At 34.2% G+C, this 25,748-nt stretch overlaps 1 protein-coding gene and 1 pseudogene across 1 annotated transcript; both read right to left on the reverse strand.

Moving 5' to 3' along the window:
• Positions 1 to 3,902: 3,902 nt before the first annotated feature.
• On the reverse strand, positions 3,903 to 12,944 carry LOC130742944 (tricyclene synthase EBOS, chloroplastic-like; annotated as a pseudogene).
• Positions 12,945 to 17,642: 4,698 nt separating this feature from the next.
• Positions 17,643 to 19,670, reverse strand: LOC130742945 (B3 domain-containing transcription factor VRN1-like). The gene is made up of 4 exons (XM_057595052.1): positions 19,493 to 19,670; positions 18,779 to 19,277; positions 18,239 to 18,378; positions 17,643 to 18,011 (listed from the first exon to the last, which is right to left on the reverse strand). Exons 1-4 carry the CDS (start codon positions 19,574 to 19,576, stop codon positions 17,790 to 17,792), a joined length of 945 nt encoding a protein of 314 aa, XP_057451035.1. The 5' UTR covers positions 19,577 to 19,670; the 3' UTR covers positions 17,643 to 17,789.
• Between the last annotated feature and the right edge of the window lie 6,078 nt (positions 19,671 to 25,748).

Below are 25,748 nucleotides of genomic sequence, written 5' to 3' on the forward strand. Positions count from 1 at the left end.
CTCCATTATGTTCATAACATATGAAAACAAAAGATTCCCTAACAAACTGATCTTTTTTCCTATTTTTCCACACCAGAATTAGACCACAAAAAATCATTGAATAAAGCAACACTAAGATTATAAAAGATTTTAAAATAAGGTTAGCAGTAGGAATCTCTTACTCTGATTCTTAGCTCTCGGGTGTAGTTCCTTAATTGATGTACCAATCACTCCAATGGCTGAAGTCAGAGCACACTGACATCTGCTTCAGGAAGCAAAGTTGTCTGATCATATACTTCATCTGTTTTAGGTTCAGCCTACACAACCAATAACATAGGTAATCAAACTGTGCATAGAAATAGGTATTAGATCATGCATTAATTAGTTTTGTTAATTTGAATGATTATAAAAGAACATTATTATTTGTGAATCAAAAAAAGATTTCAAAAATAAAATATTGCAAGATGAGAGATCTTTACTCTATGTATGCTTTGTGTGGCCAAATTGAGGCAATTGACTTCTCCATTTAAAACCTCAAAACCATGATCCTTCAATTTTGCGGGCATCAAATAATCATTTAAGGGTGTATAAGGAGCAACTTTGGTGATGAATAGATTCCCAATATTATAGTCAACCCCCAAGCCTGCATCACAGATTGACATGAAATTTGATCAAAACTCCAACGTATATCGCCCCTGTAGCGTAGGATGAAGAATAAAAGCTTATATCTAGCATCATTTCCTGCCAACAACTGAACACCATCTATTTGCCAAAGTTTAATTGATAATTTTACCATCTAACTGCATTTCCAGATAGTAGAAAGCATAGCCCAAAAAGACTAATACTTACCAATTCAAGTTTCAAAAAAAAAAAACTAATGTCTGGCCCTCTGGCCTAAAAATTGCACGGCCAAGATATCTTGGCTCTGAAATAATTTTAATGTAGTCTTTAGTCTTTAGTCTTTCCCAAAATCAGCACTATAGTGAGTGCATGATTCAAGTTTCTTTGCCTTGTTTAGTTTATAATGGCCATCATAAAACCTTTATGGATCACATAATCATGTTCTGCACGCTGCAATTGCAGATTCCGTGCAGACATTTCAAAGATCAGCCCCATCAAATCCCACGATAATGCTTAGGAATCCTAGTTTCAAAATTGATAGATTTAGAAAAAGCTTCAAAGGTTCACACCAATAAAACAACAAAAAAGAAAAGAAAAGGAAAACCATATTAGTGAACCCAAAATTTGTATCAAACTGAAATAGAAAATGAAAAAAAATCCAATCGAAATTAGCAAAAACAAAAAGAGGGAGGTAAATTAAAAGAAAGAAACAGAGAAGAGAAAAGAGTGTTACCCTCTGTAGAAGAAGAAATAGATGTTCCATCCGCGATTCGTGAGCATTTACTCCTTTTTCGTCCTTGACTCTTTCGTTACGCTCTTCTCTCATCTTCTCCGTCGTCCTATTCTTCTGATTCCAAACCCTACGTCGCATTCACTCTTCATTCCCGTTTCCCTACATCGAACTCAGTTACTTCTTACTTGTATCCAAGACCAGCGCCGACATTTTCCTCCCTTGGTTCTGCAGCGCGCCGTATCAAGAATGAAAGATTTAGAACCCACGAAAAGGGGTTGAAAGAGAAGCCGGCGAAATAAAATTTAAGGAAAATGGTGGATAAGAAGGTTCTCACCTGATGCGTCGTGAAGGAACGAAATTCTTTGTTTTGCAGAGCGGAGACCTCTTTAGGTGATGCGATGTGCGTACATCAAATCCAAGCTTCTACAAATCCAGCAAACATTGTCTTTTGGTAAATTTTCTACTTTTATTACTTTCTTTCTATGAATATATGTGGTTCCTTGGAATGGGTAGGAAGAAAGAAAGACGCGACCGCTGGCGATTTTACTACGGAGAAGAAACGATGAGGGAGTTACAAAAGAAGAGGAAATGAGAAACTGAAACAGTAGAATAAGAAGGAGAGTAGCTGAATCGTTGCCACAAAGTTATGAACGGTTAAGGATTGAATCCTAGGAAAATAATATGGGTTTTTACTAAAATATCCATCTAGAAATTTCAATTGTAGTGCAATAGATTATTGAATTCCTAATTTGCCCCCAAGGCATTAAATAAATTTTATTGTTCACAATTTTTTGGACATTTTAATTGTATCTTGCATCTTTTTTATTTATTTATGTTACTTTTTATCTATTTCCGTGTATTACATTGCATTACATCATTTATTTTTCTCTTTTTTATTTTATTAATCTTATCATGACAATGTGTTAAACCATTTCAACAAGTCTTCGTGTAAGATATTCAGCTCCTTTACGGAATTAATTTAAAGAGAAAAAATACACTAGATATATACTTTTTTCAATTCAACTTTTTATTTACCTTCCTCTCATGTACCAAATAAAATTTATCTTTTTATTTTTATCAATTCATCTTACAACTTATATTAGACATAACTCTACTCGGAAAAAAAATTCTTTTTATTATTTTATTTTTTTCAATTCATCTTACAACTTATATTAAACATAATTCTACCCGTAAAATTATGAGAGTTGCCCTATTATATTTTAAAGAAAATGAATATGTCGATGATGTTGTAACTTGCCCCCTAATCAAACCTTCTGTTGAGATGTCAAGTGGTGAGTAAAGAAGTCTCATATTGGAAGATTAGGAGAGTAATGAGCTCTTTACAAGTTAGAGGATCCATACGCCCAATGCCTTAACATTTTGGATGAAAGATGTGGTGTCCAATCCACTTGTGATGTGTTCTAGCTTGTTAGCCCAATGTGATGATCCCCCAATTTTATCCTCTTGCGTCCCAACAGTGGTATCAGAGCTGATGGTTAGTGCGATCATAGTGACAACTCCTTGTGTCGAAAGTCTTCCTAATAATGGTGGCTAAGTGACGTTAAATTTGAATATAAAGATATCAATTATCAACAAATCAAAAAAACTTTGAGAACAATTTCATTCAAATAAGTTACAACAAACACATTTTTTTGAACTTACCTTTTTTTTATAGGTCAATATTGGTTGTTAGTGATGTTAGTAAATTAATTAGTTTTTCCTCAGTGTTCGAATCTTGAACCTTAATTTCACCCTTTAAAATGTATATTATCTTTCCTCATTTATTGTTCCTGTAAGGGCATTTCTTGGAAAAACATCATTTAATGTTCTCTTGAAACTCTTAGTAGACAGATATATATGAACAAATTTTTTTCTTCAAAGTGGACAGTTAATAAGGAACGGAGGGAGTACTATATGACATGCCAATAGTAATCTTTGGCATTATATGTACGGTCATGTTTTCAGTGTCTTTGTGATTAATATAGGCTTAATTGCACTTTTGGTCCCCAACTTTGACTTTCTTGCAAAAATCGTCCCCGAACTTCAAAATTAGCAAAAACTATCCTCAATGTTTACACTTTGTTGCAAAATCAGTCTGCTGTTACACTTCCGTCTAAAAACTAACGTTTTCTGGGTAAAAAATAATAAAATAATAAAAAACTTCATCATCTTCATCTTCTTCATACCTTCAAACCCAGAATCCCAGAAAAAACAAAAAAAAAATCATGATTCAAGAATCTCATTACAAACTAATAATTAACCCAGATGATGAAGTTTTTTCTTATTTTATTATTTTTTACCCAGAAAACGTTAGTTTTTAGACGGAAGTGTAACGACGGATCAGTTTTGCAACAGAGTGTAAACGTTGAAGATGGTTTTTTCTAATTTTGAAGTTCGGTGATGATTTTCACAGAAAGGCCAAAGTTGGGGGACCAAAAGTGCAATTAAGCCATTAATATATGTTTCCATTGACATGCAAACCGTTGTAAATAAAGGAGAGTGAAATGGAAATTGAAATTCACACAATTTTATTGTTCATAAGTATGCAGCATACAACTAACCACCCATAATTCCTATAGTTAAAAGTTAAAACTAGTAACCATAGAAATTATAATAAACACTAGTAAATTAAACTTTTATGGTGGTGATGATTCACATTCTCAAAAAAAAACAATGGGTTCAATTATCAATGATTTGACTCGATTCTTTGCTATGCTATCCGGGGCTCCATGCCCATCCCCATTTTGGTATGTACACTGTGCAATCCTGGCAAGGTTGATTGCTATTTCCACAAAAGGTTCTGGGAAAGGTGAATGGATGAACCGATCCCGGTTCATCTTCTTCCAAGTTTCATTAAGAAAACTATGGATGTGTTGGTGAGCACCCTCTTCACTAACATCATTTTCATGCATGTAGCATAGAATCGAATTTGTTACTTCACCTCTCTGTAACTCCGCCTGCAAAATTTCAAAACAATACCAGTTAATTTACTCGGATGATCTTGTTTCTCAACTTTAACTCGTAATTCAAATTTATAGTTAATTATTGGAGTGCTGATTCATGGACCGCTGTTTTTTTGGTAGACACTTCTAGTTTAATTTCAAACTGCTACAAATTACAACAGAAACAACCACAAACTACGTACATGTGTCTGAATGTTGAACAGAAAACAGCTCTCCATGATTTTTTTATTATTGCCATGCCATGCATGGAAATTAATAGTTTATGATTAGGTAGCCCAAAATTACCGTTGATGTACCCAAATCATTCCAAAGTCGAGAAATAATGGATGGTCTTTTTAGCATAGCGTGACAATTTTCCAAGGCCTCAAGTGCCTCCTTTGTTGTTTTGTGATTAAGCAAGAAATAGGCATGGGTTAGTATAACTACAACGGACACTGACACCCAAGCATTGTTGAGATAATCGTCAAATTTTGGCAAGTGTTTTTCTCGACACCACTTCGCTTTTTGTAGGAAGGCTTTCAACATATCTGACCACTGTAATTGAATTGAAAATAACATTAACACAAAAATTCCAAATTAATCATTGCTTTACTAATTAAAGTGGAATTTTTGTGGCGTAATACAATTATGCCCCACGAGAAACAATCTTATTCGAGTAGAAAGCATCAATATAATTATAGCTGGTATGAGAATAACTTTTTGACCGAAGGTTGTTTTAATACACAAACCTTAAAACCAAGACATTTCTTAAGAAAAATAAAGCATGTATATATATGACTTGAACCAACATATTAAAATTTGGGAGACTTATAAACTCAACTCAATAGCTAGCTCAAGAGTTAAGGATTGTTCTACCATTTATAAACATTTGTTTAGTCATATATCTAACCAATGTGTGACTTCTAACGTGATGTTAATTAAATTAGATTTAAGTGTACTATTACTTTATTTTTCCTTTTGTGTTTGAATTCCTAAACTTCACAAGTCCTTGTAGGCTTGACTAGTCTAGAGTTGACCAAAATGAAACTGATCATGAGTGGATATAAAATAATGATGCCTTTTTTTATTTACAATTCAAATTCAAACTTAAGGACATCTAAGTTTATTTACAATGAGGTAGGGAAGGATATTTTGCCCTTGTTCTCTAAGTGCATCATAAGCCAATTCATTGACTGTGTTGTAGAGGGCTAAGAAGCTTATCTTCATGTAATCTGGAAGAACTTGAATTGCTTTAATATCCCAACTGAAAGTAACACCATTTTTAACAATGTCACCAATTCACTAAAAAAATTAACCATCAACAATAACTTGCGGATAATACACTATAATAAGGATTAAGGAAGTTAATTAACAAAAAATTGCCTTTCTACTACTGTTGTGAAAAGCTCTAATTCTTCCAAGGTTCCATGCACGTCATAAATGTCATCAATTGTAGTTATTAAAGATCCCACTTTGGTTAATCCTTTGCGAAGATCACTGTATTTTGACTCAAAAGTCATTCCAACCATCCCAAAGAAGCACTCCACTAGTCTATCCCGATTGAAGCTTAACTTTGGGGCAAGTCCCATCCCCTTCCACCACCTTCATTAATGTGAAACAATGAAATAAAACTAGCAAAAAATGCTTGTTAATTTTTCAAATAATAAATACTTGCATACATTTCTTATAGAAATTAACCCACCTTGACATTTCTTGGAGATCTTTTTGCAGTGTTGATTGCACCATGTTGAAATTGCTTCAAGCAACACCCAGTTTGCATCCTTTCTTCTTGAATATAACTCAATATACCATCGAGCCTCAAGCCTTTGGATTCTATAATGTAGTGGAAGCTCCAATGCATGATTCACATGTTCTAAGAGAATTTCACTTCTATCTTCATGGATGCTCTTGAGATGAAAACTAGCGAATGCATTGGCCACAACCAAAATGTTCTCTCCTTCATAAGAAAGAAATGATGCCTCATAGAGACTCAACATTCCTTGTACATCATTGACAAGACTTGTTTTGAAATTACCATTTTGGTCCAAGAAGCTCTCAAAAATATCTACGTGATGAAACACATGTATGAATTTCAAAAGTCCACTTTATATATACTTTGCTAACTAATAGCTAAAAAAAGTACTACTCCTAGTAGACATATATATCATGTATATGTATAGACTTGTCACCAGTCACCACCAACTGTTGGGTTGTTTGGGTGGGTATCAATACACCACTCGTAACTTGTAAATATATAATTGTTACAGACTTACAATCAACCAAGAAAAACACTGCTTACGAATAAAAATAATTTCTCTGCATATTAATTAGTTTTTTTTTTTAAATTCTGCATATTAATTAGTTGTAGCATATAAGAAGTTGTAAATTAAATATCATGACACTAATTGTAAAAACATCGTTAATAGATTGATTAGTTTTTAATATAGTCCAACATAATTATCATTTGTGACCATGTGAAATAATTGTAATTTGAAACATTGATAGTATAATAAATGTCCAAAAATTAACTATCAAATGGCTACAAATTTACTATTTTCACCGCTAATACGCAGCAATTTGGCAGGTGGATGTGTTAAATTCACCACCCGAATAGGTAGTAACCGGTAGACAGTCCCGTATGTATATATATACCTGCTGATATATCGTAGCCATATTCTCTCAAGAGCCTAAAGCACAGAGCAGTCTTATGCAAGCTTCTATGAACAACTGTACCTCCACATATGTTCAAAGATAGAAACTTGTTAAGAACCTCTCTTATCTCCTTTTCAAAGTTACTAGTGCTTTTCTCCCGTGCGCTGCACGGCGAAGTTTACTGTTGTAAAAAAGTAAAAAAACATATCAATTTACTCTAATATAATATAAACTTTGGGATGATGAATTGTAATCAAATGAGAATTAAGTTCTTTCATGTATGACAACTCAGGTTCAGTACATATGTTTTTGCTTGATTTTAAATTGAATAATTCCCCTGCATTGGACGTTGCTTGAGTCATGCCTACATTGTTTGTTGATATTATATTACTGCTACTCCACAAAAAACTCATAAGGATATTGAATACTCCACGTTCATACATTCCACATTCATATATTATACTACTGCTACTCCAGCAAAATCATATCCTGAATTGATTTTTCCCTTCCATGAAATGATAATATGATAATGAAACAACGCTAACAAAACATATGAAGTTGGGGCCAGTTTTTTACTCCTACTCTTGATATGAAGATAAAAAAAATTATTAAATATACCACAGCCAAATAGCAAAACATGATAGCTTAGAGTAAAAATTGGAGCTAGTTTCAAATAATATCTTCTGGAGCAAACTTCTGTTTTGAGCCAGCTATCCTATAAGAGAAGTTTTTTACTCCTACTCTTCATATAACTCTGCAGCGAAAAATAGAAATATTAATATTAGAATAAAATTTCTCCGAAAGCCAAATAAACATATTAATAAAATGAAATTATTAACTATTTTGACTAAAAAACATTTCATTAATTTTTTTAATACCCATTAAACATATTTTAACTCTTAAAATATAATTTCTGAAAATATATCCACAAATGAACTTATTAAAATAACTATAATAAATGTAATGTGGTTCACAGGTAACTTGGATTTTTCGTTTGTCTTGATGAAGTGCAATTGTTTCTACTTAAAATCGCAGCATATACTATTTTGACAAAAAACATTTCATTACTCCCTTTTAATTTGATTCAGTCTATAGGTAACTTGGATTTTTCTTTTGTCTTGATGAAGTGCAATTGTTTCTACTTGACATATACTATTTTGACTAAAAGCATATACGTACTTGAAATCGCAGCATATACGTACTATTTTGATAAAAAACATTTCATTACTCTCTTTTAATTTTCTTCAGTCTACCTATTATAGTGCCCTTAATCTTGTTGAGTATATATTTTATCTAATTAAAATTATTTGGTGGACAAACCGCACGGAATTTGGCAACTTATCATGAACTAAATTATCACAGGAAGCGTGCTTTTTTTTTGGGGCACCAAGGGGTATTTTCTTAGAATTTTTAATAAACAAAAATCTCAAACAATACTCTGATTGATAATGTAGAAGGTAAAAGAAAAGCTCAACTAACTAAAATTAGAAAAATAAATAAATAAAAAGCATACAATTTCATAGCTAGCCAAAGGTCATTAAACAGTAAATAGTTGAAATAATAAGAACACAACAATTAAAACTATTATCAGAGAGTAGGGAAACACAAAAAAAAAAACAAAAGCAGAAACAAACACAGCCTGATAAATTGAGCAAATCATAAGCTCAATAACAATTTCTGAAATAAAATTCATAATAACACTAATTTAGGACTCATGCCTCATCTTCAAAAAAATTGAACTGCTAATTCCAGCTACACTGAAAACATTCACCAATATTTTTTCTGAGATAACTTTAGAATCATAAATATGAACAACACCCGCTAGATCTTCAATTTCAACACCTTGTTTAAGAAGAGGGAGGTTCTGCAGAATCTTCACAATCCCCAACGCTTCCAAGCCATGGCACATGGGAATTGAATGCAACAACACTATCATGGTCATTTCCTCCAAGATCAATCTAAGAGAACTTGCTCAAGAGATCCTACATATAAAAAAGATACACAATTACATTATCATTTGCAAGAAGAGATGATTGAATAAAATAATGGCAAAAAATGAGAAAGCACACATCATGTCACATATTTAATTTTTCAATATTCAATCAATTTTCAAAACGAAAAAATTATTGTTAAACTGTTCGCCTTAGTGAACATTGAGCTCCAAGGTAGTAGTAAACCATATATAAAAGAGAATCACTGGATTAGGCTAACAGTTTTTGAAGGGATGATTTCCATCTTCCCCTTACCTTTTTTGTACACTGCTAATTTCCTAACTATAACTCAATAATGTACTTAAAGAAAGTAAGAACTTATACGAAATTCACAGCTCACATAACACAAACATAATTTATCACACACCCAATAATAGTTTCTTCATTAAAATTCATAAACATAAAGATGAAAACGGAAAGATTTCAATATGAAATGCATCTTCCGTGGTCCAACCAATATTGTCACTCTCAACACCACAATCAGCTCCCCCATGCAATAACTAACACACATAAGAGGACCATAAGCAAATGTAGCAGTATGAAAAATACCAAGTAATTAAGAAAATCAAGAGAAGAAAAAAAAAATAGAACCACATTGCTAACAGAATTTGATACCTTAAGTAATAGAAGAGAACATATCTCCTAGTAAGTCCCCTCAGAAGTATTCTCACATGCGGCTACAGTTCAGATCTGAGAAAGAGAAGAATTGCATAAAAACACACTTCCCTCCAGGCAAAATGCATTCTTTGCAACCTAGGAATGTCAACAAAACATTACCTCAGGGTGAAACTTGTTTAGTGTAGAAGGCAAGTAAAAAAGGGGGAATGGCGCCATCCCTAAATTGAAATTTGGAATTAAACACATTATTTGGGTGTTCAGGGTTCCGAAATCTTTTTATCAGATACAGAGAAAGGGCTAAAATGCTTGTTCAGCCGTTTATAGGGAATCAATAGTGGAGAGATCATCAAGCTTAAATGCCATATTGCCATGGCAAAGAAATTCCCTTATTTCACTCAGTTCGAATGCTAGAGATCAAGCAGAAGATGAATGAGATAACATAACCATATGAAGGGCTTTTATAGGGAGAGAAAGAGGAGAGAGAGATATTGGAAAACCAAGAAACAATTGAATTGCCTGTTCTTGGAACAATGCACTGGAAACTGGAATGGTTTGGAGTGGGAGAGAGAGATATTGGAACAACCAATAAAGAAACTGGAAAAATACGTTGGGAACAGGGCCGGCCTTGGGCCTGTGCAAGCAGGCCCACAGCCCAGGGCCTCCAAAAAGAAGGGGCCTCAAAAAAAAATTTGTGAGATATATTTCCAAACATATAAATTATTAATGTTCAAAACTATTCTAATATAGTGAGCTAGTTCAATGGAAAAGCACTATGCTCTGGAACCTGAGTGGTACAGGTTCAAATCCTCCTGGTGGTAATTTTTAGCCATTAATTCGAATTTAAATTCAAAATTTATGCAAAAAGTCAGGGGTCTCTGGGATTCGAACCCGCGCGAGCTGCATGGCCAAGAATTGCGTTGCCAAGCGAACCAACGCATTGCTAGTTATTAATTCCAGACATTAATTCTATATAGCGGTGTTTTAAGAGCTTAATTAGCATTGGAATGTGGAAGGTTTCCTTGGGTTCTTCTACCTAATTTACTAGATAAGTGGATATTAATTGGTGAACCAATTAACTCTGAAAATGCTTAATGGGTTAGCATTGAAAGCAATTGAGAATAATATGTTGGAGAATATACAATATGAAACTTGATTGAAAATTTTGCTTCAAAAAATGCTAGGAGAGAGGCTTTTTTTTAGTTAATTTTTTTTTTTGAATTATATTGACTAGAATATGACATTTTATTTATGTTAGTCACATATTTTTTAAGTTGTTGATGCTATTTATAATTTAAATAGATAATGTTCTTTAAAAAAAATTATTGGGGGTCCATTTTTATTATTTGCACAGGGCCTCCAAAATGTCGGGACCGGCCCTGGTTGGGAAACTGAGAAAGAAAATGAACAAAGAATCAGATTTTATTTTAGTCTCCTTGGGGAAGGGAAAAAACTCAACAGACTCTTAAGTTTAAAGCTTAATGAACCTTTTTTGAATTTAAAAATTGGACAATTATATATAAATTTTTGTATGAATTAATATAATTAAAATTGAAGAAACCAATAAAAAATGAGGATTTATAAGGAGCACAAATTTTTAAAACCGGAAAATAATATTTAAGATTTAGATATAATTTTTATATTTTTACGATGACAAAATTGAAGCACAAATTATATTTAAGATTTAGATAAAATTTTTATATTTTTTTAAAGAGAAAATTGAAGCACAAACTTTGTGGGTTTGTAATTAATTTCAAAATTAATTAGTATTATAATTTTTTTTGGTCCTTATTAGTATTATAATTTTGAAGTGGAAAAAGGAAATCATTAATAACAGAATTCAAAATCTGGATGTAAATGAAATGATAAGCATTGAAAAAGGAAGGGGTGGTTTTAATGGGAGAATGAAAAAAGGGAATATGAGAGATTTATGCATGGAGAAAATCAAATGAATGAATATGAACATCCCTTCATTAAAGCATTAAATGATAAATACGGTTGGGGGAGTGTTAGTGGGAGAGAGAATGAAAAATTAGATTGAATTAAAAAAAATGAAAAAACAGAGGAAAAGACATGTGTTTATATTCATTTGATTTTGGAACAAAGCAAATGAAATTGTAAGCGTGAGAGAGAGAGTCTGGAAAACCATAATTGAATTAATTGATTGAGAGTGTATCTAGAAATTGGGAAGAAAAAAGGGTTGGAATCGGTGAAGAGTTTGAAAATCTAAACATGAGTCCAGATAATGACAGTCATTTTAAATATGGGGGAATATGAAGAGATTCAGAACAGATTTGGAATACAATCTAGACTGTTCTTTTGTTATTGGGAAAAAACAACTTAGGATGAGGGAGGGAGTAAATGAACGAAATTAGTGGGGAAATATCTTTTTCATTTTAATTTTAATTGAAATACAATCAGATATTTTAAGAGCTTTTAATAATTTAGTGAAGGAAATTAGTTTTTTTTTTCTAAATGCTTCTGAATGTATTGATCACCGGATAGTTAGAGCAATTTAGGGGGGGAGATTAATTTTTTTTGTAAAGGACCGAAATTAAGGGAAAGAATGAAAGGGGATTAATAAGAAGTATTGGAAATAGATTTAAATGGGAGAGAGAGAGAGTGGTAAAACCAAGATTATAATGAAGATTGTTCATAATTTGAAAATTGAGTAATAAATTGGGAGATAGAGATATATATAAAGTTGAATGTGAAATAGAAGCATTTAATAATGCTGAATTAAAAAAATCGAAAAAATGGAGGAAAAGACATGTGGCCAAGGAATGGAGGGAAGCAATATCAGGAAGCCACCTAGGATTTCCACTATAAAATTACACCAATAAAAAAAGAGGATTTTTGTGGAACTGACACCTATGCAATTGGTTCTCATAACCCTTTCTGCTTTAATAAAGTTATAGATACATAGATAGCCAAGGCCCAAACGCTTCACATCATCAATAAGCTCTAGTGTAGTCCAAATCTCTGCTTTGTCATCCTTAATCATTCTTCTCACTTCCTCTTGCAACTTCTTAGCCGTATCCTCATATTGTGCATCCTACAAATATAACACATAAACCAAATCACATGTCATAACATTATAAATACATTGAGATGTGATAAATCTATTAATTAATCAAAGACATTATATATGCAATTAAGATCGATTATTTAATCACCGCATAACCAGGCTTTAAGGACTGCAAATAATCGTAATTCCAAATGTTAGGTTTGTAATTGGCTGATTTTCTTTGTGACACACTTGTGCTGCTAGTGCTTGCATAGCATGGAATTGGGGAGTTAATTCTGTGCACTTGAAGTAGATTATGCCCTCTAATTAGCTTTTGAGGTTTGCAAAAAATAGGGTGTGAAGTGAAGGATAAATTGAGCACCGTGGAAAAGCTTTGGGCCATTAATTATTATGCTCACAACTACGGATATAGAAGTGTTTGTCAACCTTAGCTTTTTTTTTACCAAACAAAAAACCTTTGCTTTTGATGTTGGAGTATGGAGTGTGTCACATTTGCACTATTATATATAGCTTGAAGGCGAACCATATATGTGCTTCCGAAGGGGACATTTGTGTACAGACAGTAATTGCAGCTATGGAAAATTTGAAATGTCAAAAAGAATACCAAGAAAATTTGATTCGCATTTTACTCGTGGTTCCAAGAAAAATTGATTCGCATTTTACTCGTGGTTCTGGTTTTTGTATTAGTTGATTATAACATGACTTTTAGAAGACCCACATTGGTTAGAGATGTAGCTAAATAAGTGCTTATGTTTGAGTAATTCTCAACTCTTGAGCTAGCTTTTGGATTAAGTTACTAATTTTAATATGTTATCAGAGTCTATCATAGATTCATTTGTTGTGGAGACCTCTCATTTTTGGACAACTCGTTTATGTTTATTTCACGCTCCAAATGTCCAGCCCTGAGAAGTCCACATTGGCTAGAGATATGGTCAAATAAGTGCTTATAAATGGTAGAGTAACAACCCTCAATTCTTGAACTAACTTTTGGGTTAAGTTAGAACTCCTTAGTTTTAATAATGACAGTGTACTGTTTCTTTCTTCTGGAATTCTTAATTCAATTTGTGGTTAGTTTGTATTGTAAAATAAAAATGTGAGGAAACAAATATATTAATGGAGGTGTTTGTACGTCATTTTAAAACGAGTGAGGTTGTGTTTTATCCAACTTTAAATATTGATTGAGTTAATTTTTAGATATGAACTCGTCTCTAGACTTGATGAAATCCGATGAGATGCGGGTTTAGAAAAGATTGGGTCACAAAAGACGTGTTTGGGTTGACCCGAAAGGCAAATTGCATCTTAACTCATTCTCACAAAAAAGTTATAACTACATTTTATTGGGGGCATCTAATATGCACAAAGAAATCTTTGTGCAGCCTTACACAACCCAACAAATTGTCCATTTTACCCTTATTTCAAAAATTAATTCCACCTTCATCCTTCCCATCATCAACAACCCATTTTCATCCCTAATTTCATCTTCAACCTCACCCACTCCCACCACCACTACCACTGCCACCACCATCTTCCTCCACCTCCTCCCTCCCCCACCGCCACAACCATCAGGGAATATTCCATGGCACCTCCCACCCACTTAACCCAGAAACCCATAACAACAAACTCACCCAACGAAACCCAACCACCCGAAACCCACCCAAACCTCCACCCCCACCCCCACCCCCACGACCCAAACTCACAACCACTACCAAAACCGAACTCATCCCACCCTAGATCTGACCCAGAGAAAACAAAGATACAACTTCTCCATTTCGTATGCGAGAATTTGAATGGAGAAGGAGAAGGAGGAGGATGGTGAAGTGGGTATGGGTAAGAGTATGATGATGAAGTGGAGGTTGGTGATGATGGATGTAGAAGCAAAGTAGCGTTCATGGTTGTTCCTCCATTTGGGGAAATCAAATCAAAGCTTTACTCTGTTTGTGGATAGGAGGAGGTGGTAATGGAATTGCAACTAGCTACGTTTTGGTTGCTCCTCTTGTTTGCAATCAGAGCTCCGCCACACCTTGTGCTATGACTGGGGTTCAATCATCAATGCTAAAGAAGATTCTGTTTCAGAATTAAGAAAAAAATATTTATTCTGAGTTATTTTAAAACAATTAATTTTATTTTTCTGAATTTGGGTGGGTTTGGGTTGAAGATAATGAAGATAATGGGAAGGATGAAGATGGGACTAAATTTTAGAATAAGGGTAAAATGGACAATTTGTTGGGTTGTGCAAGGTTACACAAATGGATCTTTGTGCATATTAGAATTTCCCCATTTTATTTTGTAAAAAACTAACTTTTAATCTTATAAATGAACTATAAAAGAAATTACACAGTTATGAGATCATTTGTACTAAATTTTGCGTGTGACTAGACTTTAATCTAACTATATATTGAGTGCATTATTATATTTCTAGTATAATATTTCATCATAGCTACATACAAATCATATTACTTCCGGGTTTAAGTTACTATTACATGAAATTGTTTTTGTGTGATGTTAATTTAAGAAATTGTAATTCTTCGTGCAAAGTTCTGACAAAGCCATGTTTTGAAGCCTGTGGATACACGACATCATTTTTTTTTACGCGGAAACGGCGGGAAAACGCATTGTAAAGTCGAGGAACCGTTTTCGTTTCTTTCAAAAACAGTTTTAGACTTGTGGTAGGTGGTACCTATGTTTTGACAACGCTTTTCTTCAGCAACATAAGCACTACTTGATGAAACCGTTGTTATTTCTTGATCGTATACATTAGTTTTCTTGTTATTCTAAGAGAATGTTTTTCAAATGTAAGGAGTGTTCCTGAGACGGGTTGAGACGAGTTGTGCTCGTCTCTCACTTAACCCTAAGTATTGACCGAGTCCAATTTTTAATAAACTCGAATACGTCCCTTGACCTGGCGAAAACCCGATATAGAGTGCGTGCTTGATGGACTTTGGGGAGGCAAGTAAAAGACGACCGAGCTGAGTCATGTATACCCCTAAGTAGAGTTAAACAGAAACGAAATGAGATAGTTTTTTACATCATTTAATATGAGAGAATGTGAAAGAGAAAGTGGATTTTTTTTTAAATAACATAAATGGAGTAGTTAATTTTTTTTGTTAAAACTTAAAATTATAGTTTAAGGATGTAGCCAAGATTATTATTATTATTATTATTATTATTATTATTATTATTATTATTATTATTATTCATATTATTATTATGTAAAATTAGGAATATTTTGCACAAAATAGTCTCTTTCTCACATTTTTTCCATGGAGATGATCCTCAATTTGTATTTTTCATTCACGCTCCAGTGTCTTTCATGTTTCAAACGTGCTTTTTCCTATTCCAAGCGTAATATTAAGTTTGCAAAATTAAAGTAAGAAACTCTATTTTAAAATATGCTCAAAACTTGTGTTTTATTGGAAAGCATTCTAATTAATCAAACAGTAGTCTCTTAACACACAGATGCATGGGACACTAATTCACGACACAAGAGATGCATGCATTTTTATTTTGACGGGGAGATGCATGCATTGAAAGGGAAAGAGGACAAAAAATTCATACTCTACATACCGTGATAATTACAACTGCTTCGTAGTACTTCCGCGTGACACAAGAAAGTGTGGATAGGTCTTCAAACGGTGAATCATAGACTAATTAAATAAGTCTTCAAATATTTTATACTCCCTCCGTTCCTTTTTATTTGTCTTTCTAGCACAATTTTTTTGTTTCCTTTAATTTGTCATTTGGTGATTTAAGGTTACATTGTACCAATTATACCCCTAACACAATCTCATTATTCCATTCAAAGTTTAGTAGTGGAAAATTGAATTTAATGAGCTTCCTGAAAACTGTGTTGTCTTTCTTGCTTCAAAATTTCATTGTCCAATCTGATTTTAGCTTTAATTATTCTATATGACTATTCAACTTGACTATAAATACATACTCCAATGTTACTTTGCGGTTAATTATGGAGTACATTTCATATAATCACATCATAAAATTGCATGATACTTAGTGGTTTAAAAAAAACTGCAGTAGAATTTGATTGAATGGAAACTGGCCTTTGAATTTAAAAAATAAATGAATTCAAATAATTAAGTTTTGATTAAATTGGAATTCGAAGGAATTGGAGTGAAATGTACACGTCCTTTCTTGGAGGGAATTGGAGTGCTGGAGTATAATTGTATAAACCTTCTGCGTTTCCTTTTTTTTTTTGAAGTCTTTTAGTCTTTCTTTGAGGAGTGCATGAGACAATGTAAAATTAATGTTGTTGAAAACTGAAATAGTTTAATGATATGAGAGAGAGTGTTGTGGGAAAATTAGGAAATTAATTATTGGAGAGAGAAATTCTATGAATGAAGATAAAGTAAATAGTGAATTGAATTAGGGTAAAATGGGAAAATTAGCTCTAAAAGTGCAATACCTTGGTGGAAGAGCTTTGTGCTAGAAAGACAAATAAAAAGGAACTGAGGGAGTACTTTAATTAGGGATGTGTCCCTGTTATATTGGTTTAGTTGGGATGTATATTGGATTATTTTTACCGGTTGCTTTTATTTAGTGGGTATGATCGATATATTTTTCACCTTAGGAGTAGGTGCATAGTTGATGTCACTGTTGCAAAACTCGAACCAGCCAGCCGGTCCAATCGGTTTGACCGGGACTCTGACACCTGATAGGGTTGTTTGATATAGATAGATTATGTTGTAACTCGAACATTACTCAGTCGAACTGGCCGAGTTTACTTGAAATTGGTGAACTTGGGCGGGTTTGTTGACTCATACCTGACTCACTTGCACAATTGAGTAATTTTGAAAAATGACAATGGTTGAGGTAATTTCTCATTTGTGGCCAATGTTTTTTAGTGTACTGCTAGAGTTGAAGGAAAATTCAGGGGTAGGATAAAAAAAGTGGCTACAAAATGTGGTTGAGTTTTGGGCTTTTATTGATAATCTTTTCTTGTATTGATCAGCAAGTAAAGAAAAAATTAAAAAAGATCAGCAAGTAAAGAAAATCTGGGGTTTAATTAAACTTGTAGTAGAAGTGTGAAATGGACCATAACATCTTCACTCAAATTTCTCAAGACTAACTTCACCCAAACGATCAAGTCTATTTAACTACATTCAAATGTCACTTTCAACATTAGATGATGAAATGAAAAAAAAGTCACATTTCTTGCAAAATTCAGAGAAAGCTAGCTCCTAGAGGATGATGAATTGAATAAGCTAATGGGAATCTTAGTAAACATGAACTTCAAGCTTTGGAACTTCTCTGTCAACCAACTCAAAGACACAAATGTCTCCATCTTGCAATTTACTCTCCGTTACAAAAGAAGACCAGCCACAAGTGAGGAGATATGCACCATTACGCACCACCTTCACCGGCCACGTTCTTTCTCCATGCTGCAAAATCACACGAGGCTCCTTGTTCTCAAAATCTATGAACTTTGGTACTCTCTTCTGCATAATGTAACATTAATGCTAGCTACAATCAAAAGTTCATAACATATAATTGTATATGAATGCATAAATAAGGTAACATAAGTGTTTAACCATATATTTTGATGCTCTAATGTCACGTGATATATCATGTGAAACATTGTGTTAAATAGACACAAATTTTCAACATAACAATATGATGTGTAATTTCAACATGAAAGGATCCTAATCTGTTTAATCATATATACCACTGCATTTTCAACCAGATGACATGGCATAATGACCACCGTGAAAAAAATATTGTTTGTGACAAATTCCTGAGCTACTGTCTGAGCTTTAAGTGTCTTGGGCCTATTCAACGACGATGTTCTTTGAGAAGTGCTCCCACCTGGAAAATGCAAACCAAACACGTCTAAACTTAATTTGAGTTTAGTGGTTTTAGTGGTTTAGCTTCAGATAATTATTTCATAGTTAGCAGAAAGACACAGAAAATGTTAATTTGTATGCAATCCTTCAAGTTTGTTCCATGTACAAAGAATTTCTTAAGATAGAGGTCTTAGAAATAGTAGAAATTAAAGCTATATATATGTTATCCGAAAAGGTTAAATTTTAGCATAATGAAGGTGGGTTTCATTGTCCACCATCAAGTCTAATAAACTTCTTTTGTGCAAAGTATAAGATAAAATTAGTCATAATTTTCACTTAACAATTTAATTTTTTTGGATAACCACCACAAGTGTTGAACAGAAAGCTTAAAAAAATATCTAAGCAGATCATGAATTCCATACCTTTAAGTTTAGGCTTGACAGTTCTGTTAAACTTTGTCCCTTGATCATATTGATCACCTTCCCCTGCATGGAACTTTGGCATATTGGAATTTCTTTCCACATTCACAGATGAAGCATTTCTCGTTCTCTTATAAGGTTGAGAAGACGGGAATGGAGGATTTAGTGTAGCCTTTTGGTCTGCAAGGCTTTCCCCTAAGAATTGAACTTCTTCATCATCACCCTGATCATGGTTTTTGTCACAGGAAGGATAGTCTATTTCTAAGGCACTTTTGTCAAGTATGAATACATCAAACTTGGAAGTCCCTTCATATTTAAACACCACCATGCACCCATAATCAAGAGAGTAATTTTCAGCAAATTGTTTCCAGCCATTTTCCAACCAAATCTCACCCTTCTGTTTTGTCCAATAAACTTCCCATTTAGTACTATCAGGAGGCTTCAGAAACACTGGATTTGATAAATCACCTCCATACATCTCTGTAAACTTTTTGGGTATTTTCTGTGCGAAGAATGGTGTTGGTCAGTATGTGAAACAATTTCAATATTCCTATCATAAATATAACAATAATCCAAACACAACTTCATAATTTCTAAAAAAATCCGTAGTAATCTTAATTAACTACAGTAACTTGTTCCTGAGCAAATAGCAAATATATATCATATTCAAATGCATATGTATGTAGCACTCCTTAGAAGCATAACAATAGTACTTACAAGCCTTTCAAGATTAGTTTTAAGGACGATTTTGAAGAAGTGAACAGGCAGAATTGCACGTGGCTGAACAAGATTATGAGCCATGGATGGAATGTGAAGTTGAAAAGTTGGTTTACTTCAATACAGAGAACAGAGAAGGTTGAACATGTGCATTTAACTTTGATTCTGACTTTTGAGTCACCACACATCTATTTGTAATACAATTGCTATGATTATTTGATACACGCACAATTAATACTAAGTTAAACTAGGCTCATTTGGAATTAAAAGAATATTGAAGGGCACTGGTGTCATAACTTACCTCATAACTCATTGGCTTTTGATTTATTTTAAATTGCTTAATGCTTGATTGATTATGTCCTCCTCCGATAGTGGTGTAACCGCCCATGCTGGCCAATTATCAAGACTGCTTATCACTCTATTCAAACCCTATATTAGGCCACGCTTCATTAACCTGTTAGCAGAAGTTGCTAGCAGATCATTTCTACGGTTCTACTACTACCTGATATAGCACACCTAGAAATCTTGAGAATCCAAATCCTTGAAAACCTAAAACAATATAAATGGAGATCCCCAAGAGCACGCCTCAATTATTTTCTTTGTTACAACCTCCACCCACCACCACCCATCATCTGAATCCCATATGAACATCAATTGGTAATAACATTAATTACCCTATGGAAATTCCTGCGCATGCAGTTGCTAGCTGGAGCAGATAAGTGATCTTTACCTGCCACTGACACTAGTTTATCTGTTACTCCAAAGGGGCAGGGCCAGGGCCAGTATAAATTCAGGATTAAGCATGTTTAATTATGGATTCACTCTGTATTTAGCTGCCTACTATGCAAGTTACGTTCCTCTTCTAATGCTTTTCAACTTTATACTTCTTCCGTTCCTATATAACTGATACTTTAAGGTTGTGGCACAAATATTAAGAAGTAGCAATTAATATTCTTATTTTACTAAAATTACTATCTAACTTCCTATTATACCCTTTATCTCTCTTATCAATTCTAACTTTTCAATTTTCCTACCAACAATAAATGAAGGACACAATTGATAAAGTAGCATTAATGCTCTCTTGAAATTGTAAAAGTATCAGTTAAATAGGGAAAAAAAAAAGAACCAAATTAGTATCAGTTATTTAGGAACGAAGGGAGTAATATACTTTGATCAGTATTTGTGCCATCATAATCTAATCTAACTGCATTGATGTTTGATGGTTTGGTATTGTCGCTTCCTCAAACCAATCTCCACACTTAGATTCTTTTTTATTTTTTCACAAACGGCTGATTCAATAGAAAAGAGACTAGCCCAAACCAAGACTACAAGAGTTAAGATACATAGATAGTTATATCTATTGAAAGCCCAATAGATAAAACAAGCAAAGCTAATGGGTCTGCTAGAACTTTATTTGACTTTCAATCCCTCTTTTCTCTCTTTTGCCCAGGTTGAACACCAAAATATCATTTTATTCACTGCAGCCCAAATAATTTTTTTTTATTGCCACAGAAATAGTCCTTAAGAAAAGAAAAGAAAAGAAAAACCTTTTTTGCTCATGAAAAAAAATTGTTTGATCATAAAGTAGTCCATGTGATGTCATAATGCCAAGATTTGTATCTTATAATAATATATCAACTATCGGAGAAGGCTGAGCTAGAGTTGTGCCTTGAATTTTAGATCTGTATCTTCTAACAAGTCATCATCCCAACCAAGATCTTAAATAATAATTACTTTTCTTTATAAATTGAAAATATAAATTACACCCTTCAGGGATTGATCTTTCGACTTTTCCCTCATCAACTTATATGTCACTCAGCTTTTTTCACCAGAGTTATATTATTAGGGGACGATAAAAAAGTAACTTTTTTCTCTTTTGTACTTCAACCAAAATGGACATTGGAGCAAACTATAGGACCAACCAAAATGTGCATAGGATTTAAAAATAACAATATATTGAATATTGTAGGACCAGATAAAAAATAGCGATAAGTGCACACTAATACATTGGATATGCTCTTACCTCTTCTGACTAAAAAATCCTCCCTTTTATGCATATTTAAACTTTACAAACAACAAAAGCTAGTAATAATACGTCGTAGTAGACTAGTAGTACGTAGTCTAGTAGATGGTAGCATTCACTTCAAGGTCTGATAATCTTCTGCGCAAGAAACCAAACGAATTATGCAATGCTGGCGTGGTGATCGAGAATTGAAGCTAGTGATAACTAAGCGTTGGATGGCAGTGAATGCTGAAAAATGGGAAGCCTATTTTCACAAGTAAGAACTGGCCTTCTCATGCTCATGTCACAGAAATGTGCAAATTTAGCATTCATTTCATTTGCTTCAAAAGGCCCCATACGCTACTACCCTAGTAGCATTACATCACGATAATAATTTCACTCTATTCCCAGCTTCCCACAGTTTCAGATCGTAAACCAATGAATGCCACAAGAAACCATCAATGCGATTAGATTGATGGTGATTTCAAAAAAATGATTGATGGTGAAAAACTGAAAATCACCTGGTATAGGGTAGAACTCTCAATGAAGTCTCAATCCACTCAAACAATACCAAAAAACAAAGATATTTTGCTAAAAACACATTTTAAATATTTGTAATTATTCATATCAACTATAAATCTTATACGAAAATATATATGCAAAGGAAATTATTTGTGAGATATTTGGTTTTGTTCACCAACATATTAGCTTTTAGTATACACTAACTTGGATTGCAAATGAACCCACCCGATTTAATCCTAACTTGTTCAACATACAATTGTGATTTTAGTTGCGCCATGATTTTCAACTGTGTATGTATGCAGTTTGAAATGATGTCAATGGATCATTGTACTTGAAATGGGAAGTGCTGATTGTGGCATGCTCGATAAATATCTTGCATATACTCCCTCCGGTCCTATTTATAAGCATAAAAGAGAAGAAAAATCTTGGTCCTTTTTATAAGAACCAAATGAAAGTTTGAGCTATATTAATTAATTTTTTCCAATGACGCCCTTATTAATTCTAACTTGTAAAATGTGTCTCATTAATTATTCTCTCTCTTTTCCACTTTTCAACACTAATAACAAAGAGTAATTTTAGAAGTTCATTTTAATTTAAGACAAATTTAATGCATTTTATCTAGTTTAACTACATTTCTTAAACTATGTGAATTTTTTTTTTGTGACTTATAAATAAGACCGGAGGGAGTAGTTAGTTTGCAGATTTTTGTTACAAGTGTACGTGAAATTTTGCAAGATAAATTACATTAAAACAGACTATCCTACTATATTTATTATTTTATGGATATGCGCAACTCACAGCTTTCCGTGACGAGTAATGATATGTACACATCTCATTTTTTAAACACTTCATTTCCACCTCTTTTTATTTCTATCTCTCTCGTCTTATCATCTATCACATCTCATATTTTTTCTCTCTTACTTTTTCATTTCTTCCTATCTCTCTCACCATTCCACCTCTCCACCTCAAAAGAGAGGTGTGGATGAAACATTATCCTTCTGTTACGAATCATGAAAATGGCCTCAATTACGAACCGTACAATCATTGTACAATACGGCCAAAGCAAAACCACATGAGATATTGAAAAGAAAAAAAATAAGACATGTGTTAAATTATGCACATTCATTCTCCCTTTTAGAAATGGAAAATACTTGATTTGCACCCTCATCCAACTCACATTCAATCAATAGAGATATATCTTTTCTTTTGTGCCGGAAAACTCAATAGAGAGATATTAATATAAGAGAAATGAAAATTAAGAATAAAGAAATATGAATTAAAATGTGATTGAAAATGAGACAGATGCACAAGTGCATTCAGACACACTATATAACTTTATCTTTTCAGTTAATTTGTTAAGAAAGTATGAAATTTTAGGTGTTTTGGATGTTATTTTCTGTATTTTGCTCAGAACTCCTCCTTCCATTCTCTCTTTTTCGTGATTTTTTTCCTAGATAAATAAGCACATGCGTCCCAACAGATCTAAACCACTACCTGACCAATCCGAACCCAACAAACTCGATGCTATTGGGCGGACAATGGCAGGCTGGTGGTTTGTTGTAATTTCATCGGACCAAAACCGATGTTTGGGCCTAAATCCGTCCGTAACTTGCCGATGGACGTAGTTGAGTTTTTTATGACACAAGCATCATTAAAGAACACACAGTAACCTAAAATTAACCTCATGCTTCATTTACAGAACTTTATTTTTTTTTACCCCTTTTGGGTTTGATGAGTAAGTGGGTTGGTACAATCCAGTTGGCAAAAGTAAAAAAACTGAGAATCGTGATTCGTGATCAACAAACTCCCACGCCTTCCTCATTTGTCCTATCTCACAACCATTGAAGAAAACTGTGCCATGAAATATGAATTTTTTGGACTTTAGAGGAAGAAAACTGGACTGATATGGGCGGACCGAATGGGCTAATCAATATCATGTAACTAATGGGCCGGGCAACCCATGGTCCAGCCGGACCAAAACCCAAGCTATAAATAAAAGAGGACCGCCCAAGCGGTGGGGACCTATCATTTCACGCATTTTTATTCACTTTGTTACTTTCGTTTGCTCTCTAAACTGGTTAGCCTTTAGTCTGTGGTTCCATACCGGAACATTGGCGCCCACCGTGGGGCCCTGGATACTTTCCTAGGCTTCAATTTTCACCGCAATGGTGACTCGATCCGGGGCGAACGGAGAGAGGAATCATGTTCAACAAAATGATGTTCCTCCCGATGTTCTTCAGCGGATCATGGACGATCTCAATGAACTTCGTCAACATAATCAACAGTTACAGAATCAACTTACTGACATCAATCAGACTCAGGGTTTACAAGAGGGCGATCAAAGAATGGCTGAGACGGTGGTGGACTTTCAACCTTTTACAGAGAAAATAGCGAACACTGCCGTCCCAGACAATTTAAAGACATTGAAACTTGACTCGTACTATGGCGATTCAGACCCAAAGGACCATTTAGTGTATTTCAACACGAAAATGGTCATTGTAGGCGCATCAGACGCGTTGAAGTGCAAAATGTTGCCATCAACTTTTAAGAAATCAGCGATGATTTGGTTTACCACTCTACCGTCAAGGTCAATCGTCAATTTTACTGAATTATCTACAAAGTTCTTGTCTCAGTTTTCTACCAGTCGTGCACAAAAAGTAACTCCGGCGACATTATTTAATGTTCGTCAAGGACCAAATGAGACTTTGCAGTCTTACATGGGGCGTTTCAATCAATTATCTGTTCATTTGGAGGATAAAATGCCAGAAATTTGCATTGCAGCTTTTGAATTGGGCTTGAAGCCGGGTGGTTTGAACAGTAATTTGAGTAGAAAACCTGTGGAGACAATGGTGCATTTGCGCGAAAGGGTACAAGGATACATCAGGGAGGAGCAGAGTGATCGGATCAAGAACAACCGCCCGAATGCAGCGGTTCCAGGGCAGAAACAGCAGTTTGAGACGAAGAAGGGAGCGGTTACAGATCAATATTCGAAGGGATGGACCGAACGTGGCAACGCAGGGTATAATAATCGTAACCGTTATGACGGCCGATTTGATAACCGTTCTAATTTCAAAAATCGTGCTCAACCGTATGGAGTGCGTGGGCCAGGACATTCGATGACGTGGACTCGGAACCAAAATGACCGTGCAGTACCTTTGGCGGTTAATTTGACTGAAGCTTTGCACACGTGTTTGGAGGCGAATGTTATTCGTTTTCCACGGCAGCCAAAGCCGTCAACGGGTTACGTGGACGAGAAGAAGTGGTGCGAGTATCATAGGATTTCAGGGCATAATACTGATGACTGTTTTACTTTGAAGAAGGAGATTGACAAATTGATAAAGGCTGGGTATATGAAGCAGCTTGAAGGGCGAAGCAATTCTGATGAAGCAGGAACTTCAACAAGACGAACTGAAGATGGAAAAGAGATTGAGGGCGATGGTCAAGATAGACAGTCAGATGGAAAAGCAAAGGGGCGAATTCATTCTATTTTTGGTGGATTACGTGGCGGAGGAATGACTAATTCAGCTCGTAAGAGGTACGTTCACTCCATTAATGCTGTTTACTCTAACGATTGGGGAAGTTGGGCAACCAATCAACCCGATATAACGTTTACTGTGCGAGATTTTGAGGGCATACAGCCTCACGAAGATGATCCAATTGTTGTAATGCTGAGGACTGCTGATTATGAAATTGAGAGGGTACTTCTGGATCAAGGAAGCTCGGCGGATTTGA

The sequence above is a fragment of the Lotus japonicus genome, chromosome 3 (genome assembly GCF_012489685.1).
Source record: "Lotus japonicus ecotype B-129 chromosome 3, LjGifu_v1.2".
NCBI lineage: Eukaryota > Viridiplantae > Streptophyta > Magnoliopsida > Fabales > Fabaceae > Lotus > Lotus japonicus.